This window comes from Sarcophilus harrisii, chromosome 2, assembly GCF_902635505.1.
Source record: "Sarcophilus harrisii chromosome 2, mSarHar1.11, whole genome shotgun sequence".
Taxonomy (NCBI): Eukaryota; Metazoa; Chordata; class Mammalia; order Dasyuromorphia; family Dasyuridae; genus Sarcophilus; species Sarcophilus harrisii.
This window is the reverse complement of record NC_045427.1, coordinates 571,566,877-571,593,763: the sequence shown is the minus strand read 5'-3', so window position 1 is coordinate 571,593,763 and position 26,887 is coordinate 571,566,877. Positions and strand designations below refer to the sequence as shown.

At 35.5% G+C, this 26,887-nt stretch overlaps 1 protein-coding gene and 1 pseudogene across 1 annotated transcript in view; one reads left to right on the top strand and one right to left on the bottom strand.

The window, feature by feature from the left end:
- Window positions 1–22,606, bottom strand: part of ATRNL1 (attractin like 1) — a 1,159,225-nt gene extending 1,136,619 nt beyond the window's left edge. Inside the window, exon 1 of the mRNA XM_031949462.1 lies at window positions 22,094–22,606. Within this exon, the coding sequence (XP_031805322.1) occupies window positions 22,094–22,365 (272 nt within the window). The 5' untranslated portion in view covers window positions 22,366–22,606. The remainder of the gene's footprint in view (window positions 1–22,093) is intronic.
- LOC116421597 lies at window positions 1,436–21,548 on the top strand (annotated as a pseudogene).
- Window positions 22,607–26,887: the final 4,281 nt, after the last annotated feature.

Here is a 26,887-nt window from a genome sequence, read left to right as displayed (position 1 = left end):
CAATGTGAGTGAAATTGTTCAATATTTATGAAAATATAAATTAATTAGACTAAAATCAGGAAACACAAACCTTAAATAACCTGATCTTACAAAAAGAAATTGAATAAGTCATTACTGAACTCGCTAGAAAAAATTCCTCGGGTTCAGATGAGTTCACAAGTGAATTCAAACAAACTTTTAAAAAACAATTAATCCCAATATTATATAACAGATTTAAAAAAAAAATAGAAGAGGCCCTACCAAACTTCTTTTATGATACAAATACAGTGCTGATAACTAAAATTAGAAAGAGCTAAAGTACAAAAGAAAATTATAGACTAATATCCTTTAACGAATATTGAAAGAAAAAAATTGAATAAAATATTAGCAAGATTATAGCAATATATCATAAGGATTATACATTATCCCACCAAGTGGGATCTACATCAGGAATGCAAGGTTGGCTCAATATTAAGGAAACCATCAACATAATTGGCCATATCAGTAAGAAAACCAAAAAGAATCATATGATTATTTCAATAAATGGTAGAAAAGTTTTTTTGCAAAAACAGCACCCATTTCTATTAAAACCAACGGACAGCCTAGAAACAAAGTGAGTTTTCCTTAAAACGATAAGCAGTATCTAATCTAAAACCATCAAGTAAGCATTATCTATAATGAGAATGAGCTAGAAACCTTTCTGATAAGATCAAAAGTGAAGCAAGGATGCCTATTCTCACTACTTTTATTCAATATTTTACTAGAAGTGTTAGCTTCAGCAATAAAAGAAAGAGAAATGGAAGGGATTAGAATAGGCCATGAGAGAAAAAATTATCACCTTTTGCAGATGATATGATAATATACTTAGAGAATTCTAGAACATCAACTAAAAAAGGACTTGAAATAATTAACAACTTTAATAACGTTTCTTAAACAGTGGTTAGTGACTTCATATGGTCTCATAATTGAATGTGGGGGTCATGATATTATGATTTATTAACAATAAATATTTGATTTCTATACCTATTTTATGTCCCTCTATACCCAGAGTCACATGAAAATTTCTCAAGCAAAAAAGAGGTTACAAGTGGAAAGAGTTTAAGATGCCTTAAACTTAAGCAAAATTGCAGAATGTAAGATAAAACCACATAAAATCATCAGTTTTTCTTTATATGACCAACAAAGCCCAACAGCAAAAGATAAGAGAAATTCTATTTAAAATAAATATAAACAGCTATTATGCACGTAAGCTCATTGGGGCCAGGGAGGTACCAGCTGCCAGCTTGAGAAAGGCCTAGTACTCAATATGTCAGTGCCCTTGTGTTGAGTAGAGCCAGTATAAGAAGATCCCATCCTACAACCATCCCTCTTCTCAAATAATCAGTTTTTGCCCAGATAGTTCTGCCCAAAAAGAGAGTGCAGGAGTCAAGCAGAAAGAACCCCATACCATAGCCTGAAACAGATTAATAAGGAATTTAGCCATTTGGTCCTTGATCTTCCAGCACCATGTTTTGCAGGTCTAGTTGGGGATGATATGTTTCATTGGCAAAAACACAATTATGGCACCTAATGACAGTCCAGATCAAAATGGTATGTTCTTCTTGACAATTTATTTCCCTACAGACTTCTCCTTCACAACATTTAAGATTGTATTTACAAGAACTTATCATAAGTCAAATATAGACAATAATGGCAGCATCTTTATCAATATTGTAAGAACATAGTCATCTCCTGCTTTAACTATTTCTAAAGTTGTTTTATCCATTTATTCACTGCTTTGTGATCCAAATCCAGATGATCCTTTAGTGTCAAAAACTGCATAGATCTATAACACAGAGACAAGTCCAGTAGAATATCTCAAGAATGGACTCAGAAATATGCAAATAAAACCTGCATTACAGATGGAATAAACTTTGTTACTCTTCCATTTTACTTTTCATATTCATCCATAGCTGCTCTCCTATCAATCCTCATGTTTTTTTATTTTATTTTTTATTTACCTCTCTCCATTTATGCACATGCTTTACTGAGAAGACTTAAGTTCTTCTAGTTTTGGAAAATAATTGCTTTTAAAAACTGTAAAGTAGTTGCAAGAGAATAACTGCCCAAGATTCAGAATAGTTTTTAAAATGTAACATGTATATTATGTGCCCAACGTCTTCACTCTAACTTTGTTATGAAAGTAAAATCATTCCTCACTGCTCCAAAAGATGCTGACAATACCTTCTGAGGGGGAGGGAGATAGATATACAATTGTCATATAAAAAGAATCCATCTTACTGTAGAGGTATCCTTTTCTGTTTAAGCCTTCCACTGTTAGATATTTGAGGCTTCATGATATACTTTTTATACTCATAAGTGATGTAGTTGAAGATTGGTACTGAATTTATAGCATCAACAGAACAGAAAACAGTGTCCGATGTATTCTATGCATATCAATAAAGGAATGAACTGTTCTTGTTTTGCAGAAAATGGAAATTGGAAGTCAAACATCCCTTGTATTCCAAAATAGGTTTTTGAACTTTCTGTAATTTTCATTTAAATTTTGTTAGGAGGCTTGGAGCTATTAGTTAATCTTTCTACAATACACTGTTTAACATAGCATTGAATAAATGATGCAAGGTGTCAATGGCTGTGTGATTAACTAAATGGTCTACTAGTAATTAATTTATTTTATTCAATAAAGTCATATAAACCAAAAAATAAAAAAGTACAAAATAAAATAAATCTAAACAAAATAAAATACTTTGAAGTGTACCTGTCAATATAAACCCAGGAACTATATGGATACAATTACAAAACAGCTTTCACACAAATAAAAACAAAGTTAAACAAGAGGGAAGATACCAATTACTCATAAGTAGGTCAAGCCAATATAATAAAAACAAAAATTCTGCCTAAACTAATATACTTATTCAGGGTCAAATGAACCTATCAAAGAACTACTTGATAGAGCTAGAAAAAATAACAATAAAATTCATCTAGAAGAACAGTCAAGAATATCAAGGGAATTAATTGAGAGGGAAAGAATACAAAGGAAGGTGCCCTATCCGTAATAGATTTAAAACTATATTATAAAAGCAGTAATTATCAAAAATATTTGTTATTGGCTAAGAAACAGAGTGATGGATCAGTGGAATATAGATTTGGTACACAAAACACAGTAGACAATGACAAAAGTAACCTAGTGTTTGATAAATCCAAAGATCCCAGTTTAGGAGATAAGAATTCACTATCTGAAAAAACTATTAGGAAAACTGGAAAACAGTAGGCCACAAACTAGATATAGTGGCAACACCTCACATCGTATACCAAGATAAGGTCAAAATATATGATTTGGGCATGAAAAGTGACACAATAAGCAAATCAGAAGAGCAAGGAATAGTCTACTTGTCAGACCCATGGGAAAGGGAAAAATTCATGAATAAACAAGGGAAAAGAGTATTACAAAATGCAAAATAGATAAGTTTGATTATATTAAATTAAAAAGCTTTTGTACAAACAAAAACATTGCAACCAAGATCAGAAGGAAAGCAGAAAGCTGGTAAACAATCTTTACAGCAAGTATCTTTGATAAAGGCTTCATTCCTCAAAAACATAGACAACTGAGTCGATTCATAAACATATAAGCCATTTTCCAACTTCTGAACTGTCAAAGGATATGAACTGGCAATTTCAGATAATGAAATCAGTTATCTATAGGCATATAAAAAGCATTCTAAATAATTTTTGGATAGCGAAATCCAAATCAAAACAATTCTCAAGATATCATCTCATATCTATCAGATTGGGCCATAAACAACAAAAAAGGAAAGTGTTAAATGTTAGAGAGGATGTAGGAAACTGAGACACTAAAGCACTGTTAGTGGAGCTATGAACTGATCTAATCATTCTAGAGAACAATTTGGAACTATGTCCCAAAAGAGCATACCATGCACACCTTTTGACTCAGCAATATCACTACTAGATCTATATCCCAAAAAGATCATAAAAGAAGGAAAAGGACCCACAGGTGCAAGAAAATTTGTAGCAGTCCTTTTCATAGTGGCAAAATAATGAAAACTGAAGGGATACCCATCAACTGGAGAATGGCTAAACAAATTGTGATTTATGAATGTAATGGAGTATTATTGTGCAAAAAGAAATGATGATTAGGCAAATTCCCAAAAACCTGAAAAGACTTATATGAACTAGGGCAAAATGAAATGAGCAGAACCAGGAAAACACTACATACAGTATAAGCAATATTGTGTGATAATCAACTGTGACTGACTCGGCTTCACTCAGCAATACAATGATCTAAGACTAGTACAGAGGATTCATGAAAGAAAATTTATTCATGACCAGATAAAGAACTGATAGATCTGGAATGTAGAACAAAATATATTTTTTTCACTTACTTGGAATCATTTGTAAGGGTGTTTTTTTCTTTTGATTTGTTTCTTCTTTCAAAACTCTGACTAATATGGTAATATGTTTTATATAATATCACATGTATAAACTATCTCTGGAAGAGGGAAGAGATGGGGAAAAACTGGAATTCAAAATCTTGTGAAAATGAATGCTGAATTGTTAATAGAGTTATGAAATAATCCAACCATTCTGCAGAGCAATATGGAACTATGCCCAACAAGCTATAAAAATATGCAAACCTTTCGAATCAGTAGTACCACTACTGGGTCTATATCCCAAAGAGTTAATTAAAGAGGGGAAAGGATCCACAAATGCAAAAATGTTTATAGCGATCCTTTTTTGTAATGATAAGGAACTGGAAACTGAGTTAATGTCCATGAGTTGGGGAGTGGCTGAATAAGTTAAAGCAGGGGTCCTCAGACTCCGGCCGCAGGCCAGATGCAGCAGCTGAGGATGTTTATCCCCCTGACCCAGGGCTATGAAGTTTCTTTATTTAAAGGCCGGCAAAACAAAGTTTTTGTTTTTACTATAGTCTGGCCCTCCAACAGTCTAAGGGACAGTGAACTGGCCCCCTATTTTAAAAGTTTGAGGACCCCCTGAGTTAAGGCAGATGAATGTGATGGAATATTATTGTTCTATAAGAAAAGATCAGCAGCATAACTTCAGAAAGACCTGGAGAAACTTACATGAGCTGATGCTACTGGGTAGAACCAAGAGAACCTTATACCTAGCAACAACAAGTCTATGAGATGATCAATTGTGATGGACTTGGCTCTTTTCAAAAATGAGGTGATTCAAGCCAATTTCAGTAGATTTGTGATGGAGAGAGCCATCTGCATCCAAAGAAAGGACTATGGAAACTGAATGTGAATCACAACAAAACATTTTCATCTTTTTTGTTGTTGTTAGCTTGCTTTTTTTTTCTTTCTCATTTTTTTTCTTTTTGAGCTGATGTTTCTTGTGCAGCATGAAAATTTGGAAATGTGTTTAAAAGATTTGTATATGTTTAACTTATATTGGATTATTTAGTATCTGAAGAGGATGGGAGAAAGGGAGGGAGAAAAATTTGGAACCCAAGGTTTTGCAAAGATGAATGTTGAAAATCATCTTTGCATGTATTTTGAAAATAAAAAGCTAATTTTTTTTACAAAGGTTGCTTTCCTTAAGCCATTTTCCTCTATTCACCCTTTAGCTATAAGAGTATCTCAAAATATGAAATACCCTATGGGCCAAATAGGTCGGACATCTAAACTTGGATGAATTTCAGAGTGTTTTACTTTGAAAGATCCAGATGGTGATTTGGTAGGTTAAGCCAACCACCCTTAGCGTCAATTGTTGACATTTTTGTTGGATGATAGCAACATAAATCACTGACATTTATATACATTATGAATGAATATTTATAAACATTTCATTATTAAATTAACAAACAATAAATGCAAAAAAAGTTTTAATATAAATATTTAGGTCAATTTTGAGGCCGACAATAACTTTATTGATGATATAATACAGAAAAATAGGTTTCAAAACATTTTTGTTGATAACCTTTTTAAAAATGATTAGTAAAAGTTTTCTATCTAATTATAATATGGAATATCTTGATTATTTGGAACTATCACACAAACGAATCATTATAGGACATGGCGGTATAGGGAATGGAGTGCTGGGTCTAAAGTCAAGGAAGATCTGAGCTTAAATCCAATCTCACACCCTTACTAAATTTGTGATTCTGGGTAAGTCACTTCCTAGTTTTCTGCCTTAGTTTTCCCAACAATAAAAAAGGAATAATACTTAATAGGCAGTACCTATCTCCCAGGATTGTTACAAAAATCAAATTATATAAACCGCTTAACCTGGCACAGAGTAGGGTTTTGATAAATGAAAGGTAATATAATTACAGAATACATAGGAGATCAATAAATTAAGATGTATACAAGAATCTCCCACAAAAAAAAATCCTCCTCAATATACTTGTTTTCTTTTTATTTGACAGCCCTTTCTTCCATAAAATAGTGGGGATGAAGGAGATGGAGAGGTAGAAAATATAGTTAATTGATAAAGTAGTTGAAATTTGTGTTTTCAATGGTGTGGGAAAATCCCTAGAATTTGCAAATCTCTTTCAATCCTGGGAGATTGGAAACTTATTTTCTTAAAAAATAGTTTCAGAGCACCAAGTGGTTCAGCAACCTGTGTGTCAATGGACTTGAACACTGGCCTTCCTGGCTCCCAAACACTATGGAAATTGAAAGATATTGACAAACAAATATTGTACTAATATTCTATAAGAATATTAGAAAAATATTTGTTCCTAACTAGGAATTTTTGTTTTAAAGAAATAAAAAAGTATTTAAAAGTTTTTATACTAATGTCATACTTTAATATACTACTTATAATAGGAAGTGATCCTGACTTCTCAAAGGCTATAACAGCGTAATGCAAGTTTTCAAACACATCCAGCAAAGTTGCTACCTTTGGATGTAAATTTGGTACAATTAGATCAATACTGGAACTCAGCTAAGTTTGGAGTCTATTCTCCCAAAAACTTATATAAGGGATAGGAAGTCCCAGAGATATTGGGGAAATAGCTATGTATTTGTTCTTATTTTATTTTATTATAAATTGACATAATTATGTCATAATAATTTGACATAAATATTCCTTTGTGAAAGAAAATTAAGTGGTTAAATTGAACTGGGTACTAGTAAGAGGTCTCTAACAAATAGGAGAACAGAAGCAGTGGGGCTTCTACTGAGAGATTCTGAGAAAGCTTAATGGAAGGTTTACCCTGCCTGGCCCTTTGGGACTAAAGCATCCACATTATACACTACTCTGAATTCCAGGTAATATGGCATAGTTTCCCATTACTAGTCATAGCATCATCTCATGGAGTAATAATTTGCTCAGTTTTCTTGTCTTGGAGAAAATGGAACCTCATGAGGACAGAGAAGTTAGGTGACTTGCCAAAAATCACACAGATAGCTTGTGGTAGAGCTAGCATCCTAACCCACCAGTTCTATTTTCTTTCCACAATTCCAATTCCCATTTCAGTGGCTTTATATATAGTTTGTTCCTATAACTGTAATTCATTCCTCTCAGCCCTCCAGCTTCTTTCAAAGCTCCATTCAGGTGCTTCCTCTTACAAGAACACTTTCCTGACTTGCTTTCTCCTTCCCACTCAGATCCCACTGGACTTCATCATTATGCCCCAGAAAATTCATCATCCTGCAAGAACACTTCACACTAGCATTCATACCTCATAAGTACTCCCTTGCCCTGGGATCCCTCCCAATAACTGCAGAATGGAGATGGAAAGCTCCCAGAATCCATGTTTGATGAGGGTGCCCAGACTAGCAAACTTTTCCTTTTCCACCCAGCTGCACTCCTCTAGCTTTTGTCATCATGTCTCATGCTGGCCACCACCCTTCATTTCTTCTCAACTTCCTTTTGTGTGTTGTTTTTCCCCATTAGATTGTAAACTCCTTGACAGTAGAGACTGTCTTTTTCATTTTTTGAAAAATCTCAGCATATAGTAGGTTCTTAATAAATGTTTACCAACTGATATAAAATTATCTTATAATTACTTATTCATGTATATATTGTCTTCCCTAGTAAAACATAAACCCCTTCAGAGCAAGGAGTTTCATTTTCCCTTTGTATTCTTTACATCATCATCATATATTATCATTTTAAAGCTCACAAAGCATTTTATGTATTTTTAAAAAGTTAGATATTTCATTGTCCAAACCACATCACAAAGCCATAATATTTTTTTTTCCTTATACCCAAAGCAACAGTAGGAATTCATGGAAGGTCCATAGAGAAGAGAGACCTTACCTACTTTACTTAATTCTAGCTCTACTTTATATGTGTGCCAAGCATGGGAGCATCTTGAGAATTTTAAACCCTAAGTCAAATAATAGTCCAGAAAAAAGGACTATGATTTATCCCCAGACAACAGACAATTTAAAAAATAGATAATCTCAGCCCAGACAATCTGGCTGGCTTTTGTCCAAGGCTTGTTCTTGGTGAGTGACAAATACCTCATTGGATCTATAGCCATGGAAAGCGAGCAGAAAGAAACTATTAATGGCATCAAAGCAGACATGGCCTGCATATGGCCTTAAAGAGACCAGAGGAGAAACACAGCAGAGATTACTTGCTAGCAATTACCACAAAACCACAAGCAAGCATCCAACAGAAACATCACACATAGTAAAAAGCAGACCCAGCTCAAAGTGCAATGCCATGGCCAAAAGACATTGCTGTCCCTGAAGTATCAGAGCCCCTCAATTTATATGTTCTGGCCATTCATGTTCCTCTGTGTGTGTACTTCCATAAATATTCCCTAACCAAACATATTCCATGCATGTATGTTCTGTATGCATGAATATTTTTCCTAATGATTTTATATATATATATATATATATATATATATATATGAAACAGTGCCTCCAAGCTTATTGAGGGGAGAGAAAGGAACATTCTATAGCCACTTTTCTCACCATTCTTTCTTGTAATGTTTCCTTTTTTTTTCTTTTCAGTCAGGAAATACACTTGGAGCTCCTTTAGAGTTCTGACCAGATGCCCATGTGCTACATCTTTGAGATACATTCTACAGTTATAACCACCTTATAGACTAGGAAATGTAGGCCCATATAGTTCTAGATGTTCCTGGTCACAAAACTAGTGAGTTTGACAAGCTGGATTAGATTTCTTCTGGATTCCAAGGAGGACTCTTTTCACATAATGCTGGGCTGCCTCCCAAATACATCACATACTCCTTGCAAAAATACAAAGCAAAAAATGGTTTGTAAATGTCTATTGAATAAAAGGAAAAATTAATTCTCAATTTTAACACCTAACACATAACAAAGGAAATTCTAGAATACAACTTATTAGTTGTATTTTATTTTTAAACTATTTCTTTACTGAAAAATGAAAAGGTAGAACCTAAAAATCAAATCAAATAAGAAAAGTGTAACATTTTCAATATTTGCACCAACTTCAAAACATAAATTAAAATTTATACATCATAAAATTAATTGTTCCTATCCAACAAAAATCTCTAAGAAAGTAGTATACAGTTAAATAGAATATGACTTACTCATACAGGTGACAAGAACCAAAGCCTTAGGAAAGACCTGACACAAAGTCATACAAATGATTAAGAGGCAGTCAGAACTTGAACACAAGCTCTATAAGTATAAATCAAGCACTTTCTAGTTTATCCTTTAGAAATGAATAACATTATATAGCTATAAAGGGAGGGTCAATTGAGACAAATAATCATTAATGTCACAGTACCTTGATCAAATACAACTACTTCGACTGAATCACTAAATCCAAAACACTAAATTAATGTGTGCTTCCTCATGCTCAGCAGACTTTGTATAACATAGTAAGTTAATTTAAAACTTTGGCATTTGTGTGTCTGGCAATAGAAAAGAGTCAAGCTCCTATGACAAAACAGTTTTCAAGGTGAGAAATCAGCCTAAATCTCCTCCCCATTCCCTTGACCAGAAGAGTAAATTTTTAAAAGGATTGTAATTAGTGTCCTAGCAGAAGCCCAAAAACATCAAAAGCTAGTGGAAGTGTCTTCACCAGGAGCTGAGGATAGGTAGTTTCAAGACACTACCAAGAGTCCAGAAAAGTTAGCAAGTCTAAGGAAAATACATGAATATTTCCCAAAGGGAAAGATAAGGATTTCTGTAATCAAGAGCTGTAAGTTACCCTTTTATCAAATATGCTCTCAAAGTGTAAGCCCCTATATACTGATGGGAGAGTATATCAGACTTTTGAAGGATATTTTGTAACAATTATTGTTACATATTGTTACAAATATAGCACCTCAACAAATAACTCTTTTTACAACCTAATTAAGTCTGGCTAACTGATCTATATCAACTAATACTCATAGGAGAAAGCATTGCAGTGGGGGCTTATCAATATTAGAAAGTCATCACTCAGAACCCCAAAGGGAGAAGAAGCACCTTTCCATGAGGTAAATGAAGTAATGAATATTTTCATATGAAATGTTTTTATATAAATTATTGAGTCATCAAAAAAATTAAAAATGAAACATTAAAACGTGTCAAATAAAATACAGCAATTATTTAAAAAGAAATAAATTTATAGAATCAACAGGAATGTCCAATTTTATTCAGACATTTCTTTTTCAAAAATTTGATGTTTTAACTGAAAAAATGTTTTTAAACTCTTAATTTCTGCATCTCATGTATCAGTTTGAACAGAACAAGTTATTCTCTTTAGTTTAGCCAATCAAAAATCTATAAAATTAAAGGATTTTATAAGATGATCTCCAAAAATCAGTCCCTGCTCTATCATTCCAATTCCTTTTCCTATTCTATGAGTAAGGTATTGGAGTTTTTCCCCCAACCCTAATATTTTTTGTATTAAGATTCTTTTCATTTCTTCTGTTCAATGTTGTAAAGTCCCTTTTGGTTCTTAATGTTCTTTTTTTTCTTTAACATTATAATTTTCTCTAACATTCTAGTGGCCTAAGCTTTCTGTCAAGTCTTAACAATTTATACTTTAAAATCTTTTCCTGTTCTAACAATCTATATTTTCTCCATCATAAGGACCTTTCCACCTCCATAGATTTAAAAGTCAAAAGTTCACCTAGCTACATTTAAAATTAAAGTCAGGCATAGTTTGATGATAGAATCTGTTCCTCAATCTGTTCCTTACATCTTCAAAATTTATTAGAGTATTTTAACTAGAAATGGAAATAATAATCTTATCACTAAGAAAAGTTAACAATAATTAAGAATAGATTTAAACTGAGAAAAAGAAACTGAAAAAAAAACTTTTGTATTAACCAGGATCAACAAATTGTTTCTATGTTAGTTAATGGTTGAGCTACTAAAAGACACCTTAGAAACTTATTAAAAATAAAACCAGAAGCGAAATATTTTTTTCTTCTGCTACTCCAGCACAATAGAATGGCAGCTCTAGGCACTTCAGGATTTAAATAATATCTTCCAAAAGGGAAATGCTTTTACAAAATACTTTGTCTCTTTTATATCTGTTACTACTAGAATCTGACAAGAGTTATAAAGCAGTTTCAGATGCTCATTATTACAGTAGTTTAGAAGAAGTAATTTCCCATCTAATACCCCAATCTAGTTTTTCTTTTCTACTCATCCTTAATCTAGCCATGTAATCTTTCCAACCATTCATTTTCATCAAAGCAATAAGCAGTTCTTCATTTTCAATGCAATAAAGTATAAATTCCATATCCTGGCATACCCATTCTATTTACCTTTTTTGTCTTTCTCATACTATTCCCCTACTTAGACCTTATTTTCCAACAAGATTATACTTCCTCACCATTCTCTGATTAAGTGGTCTAGAATGTTCCCCTTTATCCATGATTAAAATCTCTCCATTCAAAGCCCACTTCCACCATGAGGGCTTTCCCAAATACAAGTGATCTTACCCTACCCAACTTCAAATAATAGACCTTACCTTTGAACTTCACAATTTGTCTTATATTACAAATATTTAAAACAAAACCTACATTTGTATAGCACTTGAATGTTTGCAACATATTTTCCTCATAATAAGACACAACATGGTATATGGAAAGAATATAGATTTCAGATCCAAAGACCCTGTCTTTGTTATTTTCTATGTAACCTTGGGTATATGATTTCATTTCTCTGGAACTAAGTTACCTTGTTTGTTAAGAATCCTTCCAAGTTTAACTTTATTATCCTATGGATTCTTCAAGGTAAATATTGCTAATATTAGTATCTCCATTTTACAGATAAAAAAACTAAGGGTCTGAGAGATTAAATTACATGGTCATGGATCTAGGAATTGGTTCAGTATCTTCATCAGGATTTGAAATTAGGTCTTCTGATTCTAATTATATTATTCTAACCACTAATCCACCCCACATTTACATATTTAGTGATACTGCCTATTAAATAATAAATTCAATTAGGGCAAGAACTGTCTTATTTGATCTTTTTATTCCTAGTACAATGTTCTTTGTATAGTATACACTGAATACTAAAGTAAAGGAGTACATATTTATAATCCTGGCTACTAGAGAAGCTAAATCTAATGATGTCAAACACAGTAGTTCTGAAATACAATGAGCTTTAGGCATCAGCTGTCCCCACTAAGTTCAAAATAAATATGCTGGTTCCCAAGAGAAGAGGCTACCATGTTGACTAATGAGGAATAAAAGGCTCCAAATAGGAAACAGAACAGGTCAAAACTTCCATACCAATCAATATTGGGATTAGGCCTGTGAATAAGTAGCCCCCATATTACTAGCTCAAATGAAATAAGGAAAATCCAATCTATAAAAAAAAAATTCTTTAATTATAGTATGTAGAATTGATCTATCCCAAGCAAAGACTAAAGAAGGGAAGATAATATATATTTATTCTTTTTGTTTTGTTTTGAGACAAATCGGGTTAAATGACTTGCCCTGGGTCACATAGCTAAAAAGTGTTAAATATCTGAGATCACCTTTGAACTCAGGTCCTCCTGAATTCAAGGCGGGTGTTCGATCCACGGCATCATCTAGCTGCCCCATATTATGAATTTATAAAATATTTATTCTGTGCAAGGCACTATGCTAAAGGCTTTGTAGATATCTCATTTAATTCTCACAACAAAGATAGATGGTGTTATTATCCCCATATTACAGATGAGGAAATGCAGGTAAATAGAAATTAAGTGACTTGCTCAAGATAGAAAGGAGTAAGTTTCTAAGGACAAATTTGAATTCAGGTCTTCTTGACCTGGCCAGGCCAAAAGCTCTAGCCACTGAATTATCAAGTTGTCTCAAAGGAAAAAAATTAGAGTAATCTGCTGACAATCACCCTCGGTTTGGGGAAAAGCTAGGTTCTCTGGGAAAAAATTCAGAGGAAAAATTAGTAGGATCTCAGAAACTAAAATCTACAGGGGAAAGTAAGTGGGAAGCTCTTTAAAATGACATTCTGAAGAAACAGATAAATACAATTTTAATGGGAGGGGAGGGAAGTTAGTTGTCCAAAGAGAGTAGTGTGGATGCATCAATGTGGAATCACCAACCAATTCAAGTTTTTAAAAGACAAGAATATAAAATGAAAGCTGATGGATTAATGGGAAAGCATAGCAAAGTCCTATAAGAATGTGTCAGGAGTCCTAAAACTGAAAGATGTGAGACTAATGAATAAAGCAAAAAAACAGTGATATTTACAAGTGTTATTTTAGCAAGTAAGAGGAAGAAAGAACAAATAAATAGTGACAGAACCACTCTTCATTATACATGAATAATTAGAAAAGGGAGAAAAGAACTGCTGCCCCTTATTTTGCTTCTATGCCAATGAGACCTATAGAGGGTAAAACAAAAGTATTGAATAGAGAATGGATATCTGCGATAAAGAATAAGAGAGTAACATCACCCAGCTTTCCTCAATGTGCTTGTGTCGATAAGTGCAAATGAACTATAGCTTAAGGCATAGGAAAAAACTGTCATCTTTGAATTATCATGGAGAACAGGAAAGATATCAACACATGGTTGGGAAAGGAAAATGTCTGGTCTACAAAAAAAAGGAGAGGAGAGTGGAATATACAAACTATGTCAGTAAGCTTAATTCTGATTCTTGGCATAATTCTAGAATATATTGTTAAAGGGTTGGTTATTAAAGAGTTAAAAATGGAAATGATGAGCACAAAGCCAGTGTGACTTCATTACCAGCAAATCATTCTATCTTCAGTTCACTTGTTTTTGCCAGGGTAATGAGACAAATATATCAGTGAAATTGTGTATAAGTATTTGATAGTTTCTCATATCTTTCTTGTAGCCAAGATTAAGGCTACAAGTAATAGGCTAGAATCAGTGATTTCCAAATATTTTTATCCCAGCAGTAAAAATGTCTTGAATATAAACTAACACATTAGCAATTAGCAATATATACCTATATGTAAAATACACACACATATATATATTTTACGAATAATTATGTACTCAATATGGTTCAACAGTTATATGAATTAATGAATGAATGAAAGGCATTTTATTAAGTCACGGTATCAAAATCAAATAGAAAAAGAGGCCACTAAACCAGTGTATAAGGATCCCTGTGGACTGTGTATTGAAAAATCACATATTATGTCTGTATTATTTTATTTTTATTTATTTATTGTTAATCTCCCAATTACACTTCAATTTGGTTTGGGTTGAACCAAAGATATATACTTCTGTGTATATTTACACACTAACATATATAGCCCTCTACAGAAAACCTATGATAGATAGGTAACCTCCATTTTCTTAATAAAGTAAGATTTCATCTCCTAAGAAGAAAAGTTGATGATATAGCAAAGAGCTTGAAGAAAAGTTTTGTTGTATCCACTGTGGGGAATGTAAAAGAGAATCAATCGGGAAAAAATTAAAAGAATTTTCAGGTAATGGCTGAGCTCAAATGAAATGGTAGCAGCGTCACCTGGCACACTTACGTGCCTTTTTCCAGCATCATTGAGAAGCATTGGAGCAGAAGAGAAAATAGCTCATTGGCAGGTCATGATCATTTGTAGGAAAAGAGGGAGAGAGATTGAAGGCTAGAGCACAGTGTGTGGTTAGATTGGTTAAATCTAAGGTAAAAACTGTGAAAAGGCAGCCAGGCCAGAAGTGATGAGATGAACAGGAAAGGATGACATGATTAGAGGTTACAGTGAAGACAAATTACAGTTTTAGGAGGAGTAAGACAGAGAGAGAGAGAATTTCATGTTATATGATAGTATAGAGGCAGAATAAATGGTTAATATGACTTAAAATCAAATGACTTGGGTTCAAATTCTGCTTCTGAAACTTATGGGCTTTAGGACAAGCAATTCATTTAACCTCTCTGAGACTTGGGCAACTTAGCAAGATGAAAAGTTAAGAACAGAATCTACTCTACTCATGTGATAGGAATTCTCCTAATCAATGAAATCATTAATAAATTATAGCAGTTCATACTAATAAAGCATTTTGAATGCTATAAAGTGGGTTGCAATATCTCCTATACTATCTCCACCCTAGTAATAGGGCAGTTAAGTGACATAGTAGATAGAGTATCAAGCCTGAAAATCATAAAAACTTGGATATTAAATCTGACTTTAAATACCCTTACTAACTATATGACCCTGGGTAAGTCACTTAATGCCTACCTATTCATCTCAGTTTCCTTATCTGTAAAATGGGGGTAATAATAGTACTAGCCTTTCAGGGTTATTGTGAAAATCAAATGAGAATAAAATTTATAAAACAGCACAGTGCCTGGCCCATAATAGGTACTATATAGATGTTGGCCATCATCATTATTGTTATTAATTAAATATTTAAGAATTAAAATCTTCCTTATCAAATACATTATTGTGTTAGATTCAGTTAGGACTACAGATACATACAACAGAGATCTGAAAAAACAGAGAAAATCTGTAGAGCTTCTATTTTCCAAAAGTATCAACAAAAACAAGCAAGAAAAAGGTCAAATGCTAATTATTGGGAAACATTATATATTTATATAACTTTCCAAAGCAAAATTAGCTTCTTTATAAGCATGTAAGTTAAATAAAGAAATACCATTCCTCATTTTGGGTTACACCAATAACTATAATAGATTTGGGTTGAGTTTCTCCTAAAGGTTTAACATATATGAAAGTTCTTTTTTTTACTTTGACATATGAACTGTCTTTTTTAAATTCCAGTAAGTGAAAAAAATTCCAGTTGGTGATTATTTAATATGTATTTGTATATTTTAACATTAGCTTGGTGTTAGAAGTTGGACTTCCAACATGAAGTAGGGGTCAGTTTGCAATAAATAAGTGTTAGTATATCCAAATGTACTAATTAGAATAATCTTATTCTACAGCTACCTTAAAGATTCTTTCACAGTGGGTTTCCACAACTTCTGCAAATAATATAATCACAGAAAGTATAAGTTCCTTCAATTAAGGAATTTTCCTACAATTTCATCATAATGTGTGGATAAGTGCATTTGAAATGATCATAGGACTTTTTGTTCCCAGATGAAAAACAAGATCATATCACCCAACAAACAGCTTGTGATTGAGAAGATTCAGGATTAAATACAGTCTTCTGTGTTTAAAATTCTTCTTAAGCTGATCCCCCTCTTGCCTTTGCAGTGTTCTTATACTTCCACGTACTCTGAAATCCAGGGACGCAGATCTCCCCTTGTTTTTACTGGCACAAGATGCTCCATCTCCTAACTTTGTACTTTTTCACTTGTCTGTCCCCCATACATAAACTACACTCCCTATTTACCTCTAATTCCTTACTTCCCTAGCTTCCTACAAGGGTCAAATTCCATCTTCTACAAGGAAGCTCAGGTTAGTCCATCTTCAGCTTTGTGTCTTCTAAGATTATCTCTAATTTATCCTGTATATATCTTGTTTGTTCATAGTTACTTGGATATTGTCTTCCCAACTAGAATATAATCTCCTTGGAGCAGATGATGCCTTTTTTTGTATCCACAGCACTTAGTACTGTGCCTAGTACATAATATGTGCTTAATAAATGCTTGCTAACAAACATTTCTTGAGCTGCTTATAAAAACAGACCCAGTCAAGCAGTGGACTAGCCTCAGAGAAAATAACTCCGGATTCAGATTCCTGGGAAATAATTAAATAATGCAAGGAGAAGGAGGAAGAAAAAATTTCTCCCTCTCTCTCCTCCCTCCACCCTATTGAACTGATCACATCCCTGGAAAGAAGATGCCAGTAGAAGCCAAGGCATCCAGCTGAGAGCAGAGAGAAATTATGAAAATAAAGAATCACCTAAGAAAGCAGGAAATATACACAATACTTAGAAACAAAAAGAGATACACCAAAGAAAAACATGAAAACAGCTAGATGTGGAAAGGGGGGGTGGGGCAGGGAAAGCAACCTCAATGGGTGTGATCTCATGCAACAAAGAAGAATGATAAAAGAAAAGTGGGTATCTAAGTGGTGCAATAGATATTGCAATGAAGAAGATCTGAGTTCAAATTTGGCCTCCAATATATACTAGCTGTGTGACCCTAAGCAAATCATTTAGTCTTGTGTGCCTCAGTTTCCTCATCTTTAAAACTGAGGTAATGACAGTACTTACCTACCAAGGTTGTTGTGTGGATCAAATGAGATATTTGTAAAGCTATTAGCACATAGTAGGTGCTATATAAATGTTGGCCATTGTTATTATTTTTATTATTATTATCACTAGAGTCAAGAAAGGAATTCCATGGCATAAAATGTCTGGAGTTATGAGTTACTCCTTTGACACATGTATCTTTCATATGATTCACCATGATTGGAGTCGAACCCAATCTCTCCATGAACTTCTGTGTATTTAAGGGAGAGGTCAATCCAGTTTTTTGTGGGCATATTTTTTACCAATTATTTTTATTATACTATCTTAGTAAATACCTTTGCAAAAATAATTGAGGCTACTGGATAATAAACTATGAGAAATACTTTAGTCAGACACTGTAAGGAACAGTACTAGAAACAACCCCTCAGGATCACTTCTAGCACCTTGAGGAAAACAACAGTAAGCTGCCAGCTGGGACCCCAGCCTGCCAACACAAGTGGGAGTCAGGAAAGTGGACCAAGAGAGGGAGATAGAGCACCAAAAAGAAAAAAAAACAACATGCCATATTACTGATCACTTTTCATTATGGCCAAAAGAAAGAAGTGAAAGAAATATCTAAACTCATATAGCTCTCCTACAATAAGACAAGGGAATTGTTTTCTTTTTAGTTCAAATAGATACTATCACTCTGAACATGTTCAACTAGAAGGAACACATATTTAACCAATCTGTAAAATGAGAAAATACATCATCTTCCTCACTCCCTACCTATCATCCCCTTCCCCCCCAAAAGGTTTCATCTAAGCTTAAATTAAGAAAAATCACATAACTGTGATAATCAATTGCTATGCTATTCCTATAATAATTATATTAACATCATTTTAATTTAATTATTTATTCTTTCTTCTTTAACTTTGTTTCAGAATATTATCCTTTTGGCAAAATGTTAATTCAATTAATCTAGGAGCTCAAATTTGATTTATTAAAGATATTATGAATTACCTCTACATGAAAGGTTACATATTTTCATATTTATTGAACAATATAAAAAAATTCATGGGCATATGTGATTCATTAATCTTTTCATATTTGGCAAAAACAGAATTGTATAAAGATACAAAAAAAAATCTAATTTTGTTAAAAGTTACTTATCTTCCTCCTATTAATTAATACAATTTGAAACATATACTTGGCACCAAATAAAAATGATATTCTAAAATTTTTACTTTTCCTGCCTATTTAATAAACTAACTGCATAAGCTTGTTCTTTACATCAAAATTTCAATAAGCTATCTAAAAAATGCCATACTTGAGTTGTCATACTTATGTTAAGTCTATATGATTATTTACCTTATAATTTAAAAAGTATCTAATATATTTAAATTTATCAAAAACTTAATAGTTGTTGATGACAGATTGTTGTTTGTGAACAATATAATTTGTTAAAATGGTTTCTAATATCAAAAAATGAATTTATTTATTAAAAACTAATTTATAAATGACATCAGACGTTTTCACACTGTCACTTAGCAAGAAAATCTGTAAGTATGACAGCCTGTTGTAATATGTGTTCAGTTTATGAAATAATTGTTTTTAACAATTCACTTTTTAAAATAATAGTGTTGGTAAAATAGTGCTCAATAAAATGTTTTTATTCAATGCAATACTGGGATAAAGTTAATATAATTAAAATGTAAAAAATATCGATTAAAGTGGCCATGATTATTCCAATTCTTAACACCTTGAAAACCTCCAGTCTGTCTTTATCCAAAGATAAACATTGTGTTTTACCTGTAAGAGTAAGAACATAATTGAGTGTTCCTCTTTTCAAATAAGAATAGGTAAAAGACTATAATCAATTCTATCAGAATGGAAGTAAACTAAAATACAGTTTTTGCTACAGTATCTGCTTCCCCCCTCCCAATCCATCAATCTTCCATCCCAGAGAAGCACTTGAAGAGTACTCATTCCCTAGTGGATTCCCTATAGTAGAAAAGCTAGGTTACCATGGAACCAGCCAATTAATTTTGACACCTGCTTACTAAGATTGATCAATCATTTCTGATGTCTGTTTGCTAGGTTGCTATCCTTCAGTTTAGAAAGAGATTTCTCAGGATAATTAATAGCTTGAGAATTTCTATTTAGAGACCTTCCCGTGTATTAATCTTTCCACAGTCTAATAAAACCAACCACCATTCTCAAAATGAAACCTTCATCAATGTATAAGTTACCATGTACTTCATTTCAATCATTTTTTTCTTTTAAAGCTAATATTTCCTTTCCTATTATAAAAGGCTGAGAGAAAGCAGGTTCATCTAAATTAACATGATTATGATCACAGATTTAGAAATGAAAGGGACTTAGAAATCATCTAGTCCAATCTTCTCATTTTATCATTGAAGAAAATTAGTAACAAAAGGGTTAAGTTCATTACTTGTTCAAAGTTACACAGGTCCTAGTGGCAGAGACTGGATATGAACCAAGAGCCTTTGACTGCAAATCTAAAATTCTTTTCACTTTTCTATGCTGTCAAATTGGACCTGGATAAGAAAAGCATGCAAAAGTACTGGAAGTCACAATGAATATCTTTTTAAAAAAATGATAAGTGTGTTAAGTGATCAGTTTATGATATAATTTCATTTGTGTGCAAACATTTAAAATTCTCATTTTAAATGTAAGTTGAAATAAATGATTGATAAATGTTATTATTTATGCCTGTTTTTATTTTATTTACTATCTTCTTTACTGACAGAAGCAACATCTGCTTGTGAAGTCACTAGCAAAGAGCCTCCCCACCCCATTCAATACAACCCCCCCCCAACCAGCTGGTCAACAATTAGCTCTACTGTTGTAAAATACAGCTGTGAGCTTCTCATAACTGTGCAGATGTTTGTGCTCTTTAGATAGATGGAAAGGATCCACTACATCAAGCCAAATGTCCCTGAGTTATATATGTTATTCACACAATTTTCATATTTCTAGCTAAACAGATATTAGGAAATATATGATTTCTTCACTCAGCCTCAGCTGTCATTTATACCTTCTAAAACTCTGTATTATTTATCAGATAATAAAGTTGACTGCTGTTGTCTTAACTAAAATTTGAGGAATAATTAAACCACTTGTCCTAACAGAAAGAAAGCAACAAGCAAATACTGAAAATAAATTCAATAAAATGTTATTTTCCTAATCTGAAACCGAATAATTCACTTATTTTTTTCTAACAATCTTGATAAGTCTCTCAAGATAAGAAATCTATATTTTGCCTGTTTTAAAAGCATATGCCAAATATATGTTCTAATCTATATAAGTAGATCAAAAAACCAAAGAATTAACTGAAAACTGGCAGACCCTAACACAATACCCATAGGTTTCTTCTAAAATGAACTTAACATTTAAAATGTCATATTTTTCATATTAAGTTCATAGTCTATTCAGAGATCTCAAAAATTTGTGAATTCCTTTCAAAAAGAACAATTGGCATTATTTTAATAGTCAAAAGGCCTGGGGGAGAGCGTAGGTGGAGAGAACAGAGGTAGGGACTTTAAAACTAAGGACAAGTATCTGCCTCCTTCATACAGTAATAAGAGATTGCTCTGTTCCTAGCACTGATTATGACCTAGATATATGGTATTCCTGCTTTTCCAACATAGCTAACAAATAGAAACTAAAAGAAGTTTCACCTAAATTATTTCTCTTTCATTCATAATAATGAGTAGCGTTTAGTTTTCCAGGCCACAGATTAACTATTTATTCCATATACTCAACAAGAGCACTGAGCAATTAATGAACTTTACAACTAACTATCCATTCCAAGTTAAAACAGAAATTATAGTTTAATGGTTAATTTATTTGTTCTGTCCTTATGTGGGGTTTTTTTTTCCCTTAATTAAACTCCACCAAAGCAAAAACACATAAAAGTTGAATGGCAAATTGTTCACCTAAGATATACCTAAGAAATACCCTCAGTGACTCTTCATTTTCACAATTTATCTAGAACAGTGACAGTAAAATAACCTTACTTTGGCTGGCGGTGGTCCGACGATATTCTCCCACATAAACATAGTTCCTAAATTAACCAGAAATTCCCAATTCTCTTGGTTATTTCCATCTTTCTTTCACTCTCCCAAAGTCATCCCCCACCCCCACCACCATTCATGATATCCCTCAATCCGAAGTTCCCCTCAAAATATCGAAAGTGAGAAGGCACTTTCAAGACGGAGAAATTCAAACTGCAGGATTATTTCTTGCTGCGGGAGCTTGGGACCGTGAACTGGACATCCCCCGAAACAGGATTCCCCAAAGAGCCCGCTCTGTCCTTGGCCCCTGTCTCCACAGGCAATCCCACCCATCTTCCTCCTCATCTTCCTCTTCCTCAGTTACACCTGTCTCCTCTTCACCTTGATGCAGCTGCTGATGCTGATACTGCTGCCGCTCACCAGGGCACGGGGCGGTCCGTGCCCAGGTCTGCTGCCCCGCGGCTGGGTTGAGGGTGGACATGAACCGAGAAAAAGAAGACGGGACAGGACCGAAAGAGAGAAGAGGCGAGGCCTGAGCCGTAGGGGTGGAGAAGGGGAAGGAGGAGGTGGCGGCCAAACTACTTACTTGAACCTGCCCTGGCAGTGCTGACACTGGTCCCCTACCCAGCCCTGGTCGCAGAGGCAGGTGGCGTTGACACAGCGGCCCGAGAAGCAGGAGGAGCTCCTGTCGCACGGCTTGGACTGGGACACCTGGGCGTAGAGCACCAGGTAGACAAATCCGTAGCCAAGCAGCCAGCTGGGGGCATCCAACAGCCAGGAGGAGGCGCCCCCGCCCCCGCCGGTCCGGACTCGCCCCACGGCGGGGGCCGCGAGCTGCGGCGCCCCCGGCTCCATCATCGGCCACCCGCGGACCCCAAGGCTCCGCAGGAGGATTCGGGCCGGGGAGCCCCGGAGGCTGCTGCTGCTGCTGCTGCTGCTGCCGCTGCGGAGGCGGCGTGGGCGGAGGAGGCGGTCGCTGCCGTCGCCGTCGCCGTCGCCGTCTTCACCGGCGCCGGCCCCCGTCCCGCTCCCCCAGAAGGACGGATGGAGCTCCGCTACCGCCGCCGCCTCCGCTCGGCTCCCCCAAGTCCAGCACGGGCATCGCCGCCCCTACCCCCCGTCCCCCTCAGGCTCGTGACCTTGGCCTCGCCGGGGCGACCCTACGATAGATACCCGAGCTCGGAACGAAAGGAATGCACGGGGTGGCAAGCGGAGGGCACCGCGGCCGTCCGCCACCGTGCCTTCACGGGGGACCAGCTTGGGGGACTCGGAGCTGGAGAGCGAGGGGCGGGGAGGGAGAGCCCCGCGCTCGGGGCTCCGCCTTGCCCTCCGCGCCCAGCCAACAGCCTCGCGCCGGATGGGGGAGGGGGGCGAGGAGGAAGGGGCGACCCAACGGGAGAAGCATCCAAGGGGGGGAGCTGGATGATGGAGAGGCGGGGGTTAACCCTAAATAGCCGTTCTAATTGGCGAGCGTCCCCCCAGCAGCCATTTTCTCGTTCGTCCAATTAAAAGCGCATAAGGGTTGCCGATTTTAGTCCGTAGAGCTCTCAGCCGCACCCCGCTCCAATCTTTTCAAGGTACACCCGCTCCCCACGCACCAGCCCAACGCTTTGGTCTCTTCCCTCCGCCTCTTCCCAAACCACCCCCTCCCTCCCCAGCTTCCAGGTCCTCTGACACCGGCCAGGGTACTGTTTGTATATATGTATGTGTGTGTGTGTTTCTCTGGCCCAGGGACTAAAGGACTAGAGGAAGCAGTGGTCCTCCGGCAAAGAATGCTTTGGCAGCTGGGGGGAGAGCTCAGTCTGATGCTTCTGATGGAAGAGCGAGAAGACTGAAGCTATCTTTCTCCCTAAGGTGTTTTTCTTTCCCCCTCCCAAAGCTCCCGACAATTGCTACTGCCGATTCTCATGGGACCTGCAAGGAAGATGCCACCACTTCCCTTTTTATCCTTCGAAGCTGCACCCAGTCTATCTCCCACTACTCTTCTCCGAATCCTGTCGAGAATTTAGGGATGGATTGGGGGAGGGGGTCGGAGCAGTTGTCTTGCAGTTTCAGCAGAAATAGTCCACTCCAGGCTCAATGTCTAAAATAAAGTGCACTGCGTTTCCAACTGCTTACTTGTTCTTTTCCCTTCATCCGTCGAGAGAGAGACAGAGACAGAGAGAGAGATGGAGAAGCACGGGGAAGGGGACAGAGACACACAGAGAGAGAAGCACGGGGAGGGGGACAGAGAGAAAGAGAAACTACAACACAAAGAGCTGAGCATGTACAGCAGGAGAGAGTCTTAGGGGTATTGCAAACAGAACCAAGAAATTGTAGGGTTCTAGAGCACAAAGAAGAGGGCACATAGTACTGAAAGGAAACGAAGGACAATGGAAAGGTATTGTATTTCTAAAAGGAGAAATCCTTTAGAATATCGTGATGTTTTTATTACATACCAGTAGCACCTCTTCTCCTTGGGCATTGTAATCAACATGAGAGAAACGGGATTCCAATCCAGTCTGGCTCTCTCCACATCTCCACAAGGGTTAATACTCATCTTAAATTTACATTTCCTTCTCCATCTGAGACATCATCGGATTGGGTTTGTGTGCGTGTGTAGTGTGCGTGTTACCATGTTCACAGAAATGAGTTGAAGGAAGAAAAAAAGAGCTTTCCTTCTGCAGCTGTAACTTCCTTCTGATAGCTTTTCCAGACTTTATGGCATCTGTTTAAAGTATATGGTTTGTACTTTTGCACCTTCTCTAATAGGCTATTTGGGTCCTTTCAAGAAAAGTGAGTTGTTTGTGGTTATCCTTCAGCATTTTTAAGATCCAATGCCAAATAAAAATAGACGGTACTTGTATGAAATCCCCAGAACCCTAGGCAAGTCATTCCTGACCACAAAAAGTTTTAGCAGTAGTAAGAGTCGTAATTACAATAGTAACAAAGTCACACTACTATACATCTTCGCTTTTATTGCTGAGCTTAGAGGAAACACGAGAATACTTTAAATTGTCCTTTAGTTTAAAAAGTTAAATTTTAGTGAGTTTACTAAATAATTATCACTTATTAAGTTGAACCCTACAACATATTTAACTTAAGATTTATGACTTGGAAGCTAGACTACTCTGCTCCATTTTTGCTAATAACTAAATATGTGACCCAAGGAAGCAATAAATAGAGAAGAAGGATCTTAACTGGTTTAGGAGAAGAGGGTAGGAGAAGTGTACATGCATATAATTATATATAATCACTACTCCTATCCTCCAAAGAAAATAGGGGGTCAGCCCTCTCCACTACTTTAACCCTTTACCTTTTGAGAACACCCTTCCTTCTTTTCTGTCCTGGATATTTATTTTTACCTGATTTCACCTAAAATAAACTTCTAATAATAGACAGATAAAAGATACATACATAGTAAATTTGGATGAATTCCAAAATGTCTGAATGTCCAGACTCAAGCTAATGGCTCAATGTCATCATGGCAGGAGAGTTCCACTAAAGTGCTCCTTGCTTTCTTGCTTGACTGTATGACATTTAATTTTTTTTTATTAATGACTTGAATAAAGGCTTAGATGGCAATCCTGTCAAATTTGCAGATTATATAAAACAGGGAGGGATAGTTTCATATTCCTATATGACAGATTTGAGATTAGAAATAGTCTAATAGGTTCAGTCTAGTAAGATGAGATCTAATGGGGCAAGAAACCAGTGTGTGTGTGTGTGTGTGTGTGTGTGTGTGTGTGTGTGTGTCTGTGTGTGTGTCTGTGTGTGTGTAAAGGGAAAGGGGGAGAGGGAAAGAAGGAGGGAGGGAGAGAGAGAAGAGAGAGAGACAGAGACAGAAGAGAGAGACAGAGAGAGAGAGGAGAGAGAGAAAGAGAGAGAGAGAGGGAGGGAGAGAGAGACAGATTCAGAGAGAGAGAGAGAGAGAGAGAGAGAGAGAGAGAGAGAGAGAGAGAGAGAGAGCATTCACAGCTGAGTAAGTATCTGAAATCAGATTTGAATTTAGGAAGGTGAGTCTTCCTAATTCCAAGCTTAATACTATCTACTCCTACACCTAGCTGCCCCATATAGTTTCATACTTCACTTCAGAAAAATCAACCTCAAAAGTACAAGGTGGTTCCATAGTGAGATAGTTTGTCAGAAAAAGGTCTGAGCTTCACATGCTTTTGAAATCTAGTTTAGGGTCAGAATGATATAGCTGAAGAGTTCAGGCATTGTTGATTAGACCCTCATTCTTGTGCTGGAAGGACAATGTACACCAAGCCTCCAGCTGACTTTTCTGACTGAATTTCTTCCCTAGTATCCATGGACCTCTTTGTATGGAGTTGGCTAGCAAAATATATTTATTGTAGTTTCTTCTTGAATTTCTTAATTGGATTTCTTGATTTTTCAGACTGGTACTGCCATTTTTTAACTCTTCGCTGGAGTAATCATGAAAATTATGCTTTTCTGCTTTTTCTCACTGGCCATCACTACGGCTATTCTTAGAAGAGAAATTTAACTGGCCATTTTTTTTTTTGTCACAAAAATAAAAACACAGGAATAATGGGTGAAAATTGCAAGAATAAAAAAGTAAAGTGGTTGTCTAGTGAAGCATCACATATAGCTAAGAAAAGAAAGAAAGGGAAAGTTATCTCTAATTGAATGCAGAATTCCACAGAATAGTGAGGAAAGATGATAAGATTTTCTTAAATGAACAATACAAAAACATAAAAGAAAACAACTGAATGAGAAAGGCAAGAGATCACTTCAAGAACATTTGAGATATCAAAAGAAAGTTTCATGTAAAAAATGGACATAAAGACAAAATTTTAGAGATTTAATAAAAGCAGAGGAAATCAAGAGGTAGCAAAAATATACAAAAGAACTATAAAGAAACCTACATTACCCATAACTAGAGGTGGTGAGGTTACTAATCTAGAGCTAGACATATTGGAGAATGAAGTCTAATGGGCCTTAGAAAGCATTGATAACAATAAGGCTATTGCAGTTGATGGAATTCCAATTGAGCTACTTAAAATTCTAAAAGATGTTGTTAAAGTGTCTCATTCAATATGCCAGAAAATTTGGAAAACGGAACAGTGACCATTGACTTGGAAAAGGTCAGGTTTTTATCCTAATCATTAAAAAAAAAAAAGGGCAATGGCAAGGAATGTTACTCAAGAAATACACTCATTTCACATATCAGCCAAGTTATACTTGAGATTTTACAAACTGGACTTTAGCAATATGTGAACCAAGTATTAGATAAAGAGTAAGCTGTTTTTTGAAAAGCAGAAGAACTAGAAACCAAATTGCCAATATTTGTTGCAGTGTGGAAAAAGCAAAGGAGTTCCAGAAACCATCTGCTTCTGCTTCACTGACTTACACTAAACTCTTGGATTATGGATCACAA